The sequence below is a fragment of the Taeniopygia guttata genome, chromosome 9 (genome assembly GCF_048771995.1).
Source record: "Taeniopygia guttata chromosome 9, bTaeGut7.mat, whole genome shotgun sequence".
Taxonomy (NCBI): Eukaryota; Metazoa; Chordata; class Aves; order Passeriformes; family Estrildidae; genus Taeniopygia; species Taeniopygia guttata.
The window spans coordinates 10,714,984-10,722,866 of record NC_133034.1 but is presented as its reverse complement, the minus strand read 5'-3'; the positions used below and the strand labels follow the sequence as shown (position 1 = coordinate 10,722,866).

Sequence of the window (7,883 nt, the reverse complement as noted above, 5' to 3'; positions counted from 1 at the left end):
CCTTTCACGACCAGAGACCAATTCTAACAATTTGCACTGCACAGATTCCCTGACATGGTTATGCGAACATGATAGAGCCGAGCCTCAACACACTCGGCATTTTCCTGAAAAGAAAAAGCAGACAAACCAGGAAAAGTTTGCTGAAAGTAACCAAATAAAATAGGCTGAATGAGCTCAAAACAAGACGTAAGTTACAGTTAACTCTAGGCTCCTTCTCTAAATGCTTGAGTGTCACATCTGAGACAGCCAGAAAGAAATCCCCGTCATTTAAATCACATGGTTTACGGGGCTGGGGCTCCAAGAACATCATGACGTTCGTAACGAGGACTCGGCAAGGATCGCCCGTTTCTCTCTGGAGCCAAGGAGCACCTCTCTGTCACGTCCCCGCTCCCACACTGCAGCCGGAGCACCACGCCAGCAACTTCTGCAGCCGTCCTGAACTCCTGCAGCCGCCAGCTCCATCGCTCCGGCGGACAGCTCCCGACCGGCGGCGCCTCCCGCATGTCCCGGCCGAGCACCGGCTGCCGGGCAGCGGCTCGCAGGTGCGAGGAGTGCCCTGCGGGGACGGCGGTGGCCGGGGCTCCCCGTGCCGAGGCCGCCCGCACCCCCGGGCAGCGCAGCGCCCCGCGGGGCTCGGCCGCGAGGGAGGGCCGGGGGAGGCGGCGGGGCGGGCGGGGGAGGAGTGAGGCGGAGGGCAGGGCCGGGAGGCGCCGCAGCGCCGGGGACGCGCCGTCGCTGCCCCGACACGGCCGGAGCGGAGGGTCCCGCTGCCTTCGCCGCCGCCATGGCCGGGCGCCCCCCGCCCGCCGCCCCCAGGTAGGGCCCGCGCCCCTCCCCGCGCGCCGCCGCCTGCGCGCTCCGGGCCGCGCCGCTCGGGGCCGCGCCGCGTGAGGGCGGCCGCGGAGCCGCCGGTGCCTCGGGTGAGTATCGGGGCTGGGCTCGCGGGGCCCCGCACGGTGCCCAGCACCCCTCCCGGGCTCTCAGCGGCGCGGCAGCCCGCGGGGCGGGCGGGGGTCTCCGGCCTGAGAACGGCCACGGAGGAGCCGCGCTTGGGCTCCGCGGTGCCGGCGGGGGAGCGGCGGAGCGGCTCCGGGAATTGGCGAGCGGCTGCGGAAGGGCGGGCGAGGCGCCGCACCTGCCGGGAGGTGTCGGTCACCCGCCGCGGCTCTGCCCCTACGCCTAAAGCGGGAATTAGAGGGCTTTTCTTACTAGGAAAAGAAAGAATAGACATTGTCGTCTAAATTCGCTCTAACAGATGGTTTTCATGCCGTAGCATCTCGAGAGAGTCGGTAAGTTAATTAGTGCTTAATGGTACCTTTAGGATGTTGTGCTGAAATCACTTCGGCGCGTGTCCGCTACCTAGTTAATCAGATTGTTTCACGATGAAAGAGAAACCGAAAAATCACTGTAGTTCTGTTATCCTGGCTCCACCAAACGCGCATTTATAGCAATCACGAAGAACCGATTAGCGCAAAACTTCCTGCAAGACGGAAATGGATGTACGGATAGCAGGAGCCTACCGGAGATGGAAGATGTGGTTAAGCATAATTTTCAACAATCACAACTAAATTGCATTTTGAAAGTAGCAGGCAGACAGAAGTATTATAGAAATTATACCGTTTAAGACTTATCATAGATAAAAAGCATATGTTGTCAATTATTACAATTCGTTTTGGTTTAGTTGCTCCCAGTGCAATGTCTAAGTGAGTCGTAAAAAACCGATAGAAATAAAGTTTGGAGAACGCACAACCTTAAAAGAAAGATGGTGAAACGGCGTGTAACTACCTAAACACACAAGAGGAGCTACTTGGGGGAGGGAGGCACAATGACACCTGAGTGGGTGATAATCACTTTGAGGAGAAATTGCTTCTATTTACTAGAAGGAAACAAAAAGCTTCAAAGCAATCACTTAGAGAGACTGGATTGAATAGTGTTTCATATAAATAAATATTTACTGACCAAAGCTTAATAATGCTTTTGCACTTCCATCTGAATTGCCTGGTCTAGAAATAGTGCTTGCCAATATTTCCCTTGGCATTTCAGGGTGAAATGAAAATTATGAAAATTATTTAGCTTTTTTTTTTTTTTTTTTTTTGCTATTAATCATGGCAAGTAATTTTTACACTATGAATAGCAAAGAGATTATAGTAACTGTAGTATTTTATGGGAAATCACTATCTGAAAGAGAGAGAGGGTTGCAGGCTTTAAGGCAAGAGAGACTTTTAGGTTATATGACATGACATCTTGTATTTCACACTCTAAAAAAATTGGGGAGAATGCAATCTTGACCCCAAGATAAACAGATATTCCAGCAAGACAGTCTTGAAGGTATCAAGAATCGGACAAGTTGCTTGTTTGCTTGCCTATGGAATTGTTCTCATTGTTACAAATTTACCTCCTCGTAAACCTAGAGCCATCTTCCAACTCCACGATTATTGCTAAGCTTTTCATCACTCTGTTTAGAAACTGAGGAAACCAGTTCTATTCCATTCCAGAGCTCTGCCATCTGGTCATCTCTTCACCTCTGCTATAGGCCTATTAACCCAGATAAAGTTGCCTATTTCTGTAGCAGGGCCACAGCTAATCTTATTCATGTGAGCAAGGTACCTCTTTCATCTTCCTGAAGAGTGATTCTCTTCCTGGAGCTTAAGCAGGTCAGACATTCCTACACCAAGAAGTACTGTTCTCTCTTTCATCTCCTGAAGCTCACAGCTGACAGCTGCTTGTTATTTGTTAAGTAAGGTAACCCTTTCCTTGCTGAAGCTTTAACTGTAAGCTTTCTCTGTGTGTGTAAGGATCACAGGACTGCAGGAAGGGTGACCAGAACAGCATGTCGTTTATTCAGGGCATTCCTGTCTTCATCAGGAAACCCTTAGGGGAAAAAAAATCACATCTGGGAAGCCATGGAACAGATAACTTGTCATTCATACACCTGCAGCTCATTATGCCCACCATACAATATTTAGGCAACTTGTAATTGAGATGTAGTTACAGCAGCTGTTGAGAAATACAAACTTTGAGTGTCAGCATTTAGGAGTTAGCTTTACTGACCTCACCAAAGAAAATTTTCACTGTCAATCAGTTAAAAATCAAGGGTATTTTTAATTTTCCTTACAGAATCACTTTAGGCATTAACCTGTTTCTGTGGCTGTTTATACCTTATCTTAGTCATCTACACATACCTTCCTAAGTCAAAACCACAGCTCTGCTCACTTGCTATCACACATCACCATCACTCCCAGAGTTCAACAAAAACTCAGGGTGCACACCAATTCCTAGTCAGTACCTTGTCTTCCTTCGGCTTCCATAGCTGAAGGCAAAACCATAAGCCCTGGGTTGGGATGCCAGCAGTCACTGCAGAGCTAAGCAGGCAAGTGGCCTTCAGGCTTCTGATAATTCAGCGTTTCCAGCAGCAGCTTCTTGCAGTGAACACTTAGCCTGTGGGTCAGATGAGCAGCTGCAGGGAACTGCACAGAACTGGTAGCTGCCACTTTCCCTTCAAGCAGCATTTTTGATGCATGTTGCAGTTGGGGAGCTGGAAATGTGATCTATTAGGATTTATTGTTTGGGGTTTTTGTTTGTTTATGGTGGCTGGTTTTGGTTTGGTGGGTTTTTTTATGGTGGAGAAAAAACACCCCTACATTAAAATCTTAAATATACCAGCTTGAACTTTGCCTCATTAGGTGAGAGACAGGAAGAAAAATGCATGAACTTCCTTTTTTCTGGCCCCTGTATTAGTGACTAACTGGAATGCTGCTGCACAGCTGCTTAAGGACATACAACCACCCCCTTCAGTAAAACTGGAGTTTTTCTGCTTAAGCTTATGAAACCAAACCTATAAACATTGCAATTTTATGTATCTGAAAGAAATATTGGCTGCCAAATAAAAGTCTTCCAACATGTCTTTTGGACTGGAACTGCTTTCAACACACCTTTTGTGTAAATACTAGAAAGAAGTGGAGGAATGAAAAGTGTTCCTCAATTCAGAATTGGAAACAGCAGTGGAGCTTAGAAGCAACTGCTCCTGGATAGTAATTTGGAATTACTGGATAGTAATTTGGAAAATTAAAATGTCTGTACACGCAACAGAAATGAGAAGTAGCAGGTTTTATGTTTTAAAAAGTGGAAATACAAGCCCAAGAATAGACAAGTTCTATTTCTGAGAACTTGCTCTGCATGTAATAAAAAAAGTGTTGTATCACCAACACAAAATGATCTTTGCTACATTTTAGAAATACCTGGTGTGGCACATAGTGCACAAGAATGGCTGGGAAAAGCCTTTCTGGTTTTACAGGATCCTGATGGAAACCAAGCTCTATTTACATGTGAGGAATGTGCTAGGGCTGACCACAGATGTAGAGGTAAGTTATTTAAAGCTGAGAATATATCTAAAAGCTGCAGCTGTATCAGAGCTTCCTTACAGGCAGCAGGCATGTGGCACACACTCAGTGCCACTGGAACTCTCTAACACTGTCAGACAGAGCTGACAGCTGCTCTTATGCTCCAGCAAAGCAGCCTGGATCTTGTATAACAGAGAAAACAGATTTGGTGGCTTTGAACTAAGATGCTTTTAGGAATGAGTGAAATAAAACTTATCCTTTAAGGAGACAAGATTGCAGGCAAAGATTCCACAACAGCCATGGGACTAAGCTACATATATTAATTTGAATAAATCATTAAAGAAAAGAGAATACCAACAAAAATAAAAGAAACAGAAAATCAACACATAAACAGAAATAAATACTAAACATTTATTCTGAAAAATTACCGGTGATGAGTGAAATTATACAAGTGAAGAGGAGCAGGTGGTGGGACTGACCACACAGACCACGTCTTACAGATCTGTTCTCCACATTTTTCCACCTCTCTGAGTAAAGGAAAATTGAATGTATTAACAATCTTATTTAAATGAAAGAGAGCAAATAAATCCCCTGAACAAGTGAGTACTGTCAGAACTCCCATTATCAGGAAACTACGTGCATTAGAGCAGCAGCTGGCATCACATATGAGGATGAAATTTATTTTTCTGCACTCATGCAGAACCCGTACTGCAGCCCAACCAGAGGAATCAGTTTAATACTTGCTGGGTATGCTTTTTATTTGCAAATTAGCAGATGAATGTACCAGATATTATGAGTGTAGCAACCAGAAAAATTATCTGATAAGTTTCAGTATTCACTGACTTCTTCCAAGGTTAGTTTCAGTCTCAGTGGAGGGAATCTCTGAAATGACATGCTGTGCCCTGTTTTCATGTTCAATTACTTTAAGCAGTTCACTAACCTGGCTAACCTGTGTTGTTAAACATAGACAAAATTCTCAGAAGTGCTTTCCTTCAGTGAGGTCAGGGAAGAAAAAAAATCAGCTAAAACCAGAAGGAGCCTAAATTGTCAAAGGTCATAGGTCTGTGCATGAGGAATCAGATCCCTTGAGGGATAGGACTCTGGGTGAAGGGAGGAGTGTAGAAGTAGTAAAGAAGTTAACTGTAGAATTTCTATGCTTTGTCTCACTAGCCCACTTGCACACTACAGTGACCAAACTGTACTGCTTTTGTCCAGGCTTGGCATCTCCATTTCTTCCTTATTTAACCAATCCCATCTGGTTTGAATTCTCTAATCTCGCCTACCCTAGCCTCCCACATGAATTTCTCACTGTTTTCCTGAAAATATCCATTAATCTCCTCTTTCAGCTCTGGCTCTAATCCCTTGCATCCCTTCTCCCCTTTGTGCCTGCAGAAGCTGCAGTAGTGTCAGTCACTCTGTTCACAGTCTGCCTATGCACACCAACCTTTCTCCTTCATTCAGTCCTCTCCTTCGCCAGACACAATTGAGAAGTACTAACAACTGTCAGTAATAATTTGGAATAATAAGATTCTGTTGCTATGCTGCTCATTTTGTATATGATTTAGGTTATGACCTCCCCCAGTAATCATTGTAGGCACACTCACTAATACATCCGGGTTTTGTCATCTTCCTCAGCCCTACATTAATCACTTTACTCTTTCTTGTTACATGTGGTTGGTTCAGCTACTACCTGTTGCCGTTGAGCAAGAAATGACAAAGATTCACCAGAAGACTGGTTTGCACAACAGCAGCTTTAATACAAAAAACTCTCCTCTTTTATAGACAGCTTCAGCACATTCTACTTGATTGGCTAATTAACAAAAACATCTTTCTCACAAACAGTCCTTGAGAAGAACAGAAAAACAGAGTAGGAAAACACCACCTGCAGGTTGCTTATACTAGCAAGTTACCATCGTTTCTCTACAACTCCCTAAAAAGTCTCACAAGTCCTCTGTGAGAAAACGAATCTCATTTTCTCACACTCTGACCAGGCTGTCACATCCACAACTACCTGAGGAGGCATTGTGGGAGGCAACCATAGATTCATGGCAACCTTTATCTGCACTGTGGCTATTGAACCCCAGCCACTCCTCATGCAGCTATCCTTCCCTAAACTTAAGAACACCTTCTAAAGAACATGTACTAAAGCCATGTATTTTAAGCCCTGATTGGCACCTGAACAGCCAGCAGTGGCATATGCAGACAGCAGTGAGGTGTGCTAGAGGTGCTGATGAGCTCAGGAGCAGGCTGAGAGGGAGGTTGGGAGAGCTCCCTCCTCTGAGGATGCCAGCTTGGGGTGGCAGGGTCCCTGCAGTGGTCCCTGCAGGCTCACTGCTCTGTATTACACTCACTGCAGCTGCTCTCACATACAGTACTGACTTATTTCTGTGGAGAAGCAGCTTCAGCATGAAGGACCAGGAATGCAAGCACTAACAGTCATGTAGTTTTGAGCATTAACTAAGAAGTGCAGTAGGCAGCTTTATTTTTTTTCTCAGAATAAGAAAAATTAATTATTAATTTCTATATCAAAACAATAGCTTTAATTACCAACTCACTGGATAAAGTGCAGCAGCAGCTCCTCTTCTCCTAGAGTGTTGTACAGGCACTTGCCTGTGCTCTCTGGGGAGGAGCAGAAAGGAGAAGCCTGCCTGGCACTCACGGGGATGAGGCACTTTGAAAAACTGCACATCTCTCAGGATCTCAGTGTCAGAAATTTTTGGGGGTTGTTTCCCAATTTTTTTAACCACCTCTTTGCTAATCAGTGGATTCGATAGTGCTTCAGACTGCATGTGCAGTACAGCTTCCCTTTCTCCTGCTTCACTGAAAGGGAGAAAAAACCCATACTGCATATTTCTGGTTGTCTTTTAATCAGAACTACAAAGTTAGCATGTTCAGATTAATACTATAATATCTGAAATTTATTTGCTGCCCAGAATGAATTTTAAAACTTCTTTTTTCAGTCTTGTCAACCTTTGGATTGTTGACATTAATCTCTTTAGTTTCCCTCAATAATTCCCTTCAAGACTTGCCTGGTTATTATTAAATATCTGGCTATTGCAAGTGCCCGTGACACACAATAGGTAGCCATCAAAGTTATGTTTCCTCTTGGTTGTGGCATCACAATTTCTTTTACATCTAATTATTCTTGACTGCTGTGTAAGAAAGTGCAATTTGTAAGTCTTGATTAAATTTAATTTATTACTGAAAGAAAAAGTTATTTTCTAAAGCTGCTAACACAGAACTTGATGCTAGAGTACATATTTCACTGCCAGTGAAATTCAGAACTGATCAACAAGTCCCTAGGCAGTGACTTTTAAGATTGAAACTTACCCTTCATGCACTGTCCTGAGCTGGCTCCATGCACTTGCAATAACTATCTTCCAAGTATTATGGGAGCTTTTTGGTTTTCTGGAAAAGTTTTGATCTATTAAGTGAATTGCTGGGAAACTGAAATTCGTTGAATGAATACATTGTTGTGGTGTAGTTAAAACTTTCTAAACAGAAAGATGCACAGAATTGCATAGGACTTACTTGTATTTTGTT

At 44.6% G+C, this 7,883-nt stretch overlaps 1 protein-coding gene across 17 annotated transcripts in view; it reads left to right on the top strand.

Moving 5' to 3' along the window:
• Positions 1–229: 229 nt before the first annotated feature.
• Positions 230–7,883, top strand: part of SPHKAP (SPHK1 interactor, AKAP domain containing) — a 66,129-nt gene continuing 58,475 nt past the window's right edge. For 4 of the 17 annotated variants that reach the window (XM_072933114.1, XM_072933119.1, XM_072933118.1 and 1 more), the window contains exon 1: positions 797–920. Coding sequence is in view for 8 of the 17 variants with exons in the window: in XM_030279843.4 (XP_030135703.4) it covers positions 502–542 (41 nt within the window). In the remaining 9 variants the exon portion in view is untranslated. The other 13 variants (XM_030279845.4, XM_030279842.4, XM_030279835.4 and 10 more) reach the window with 7 other exon arrangements.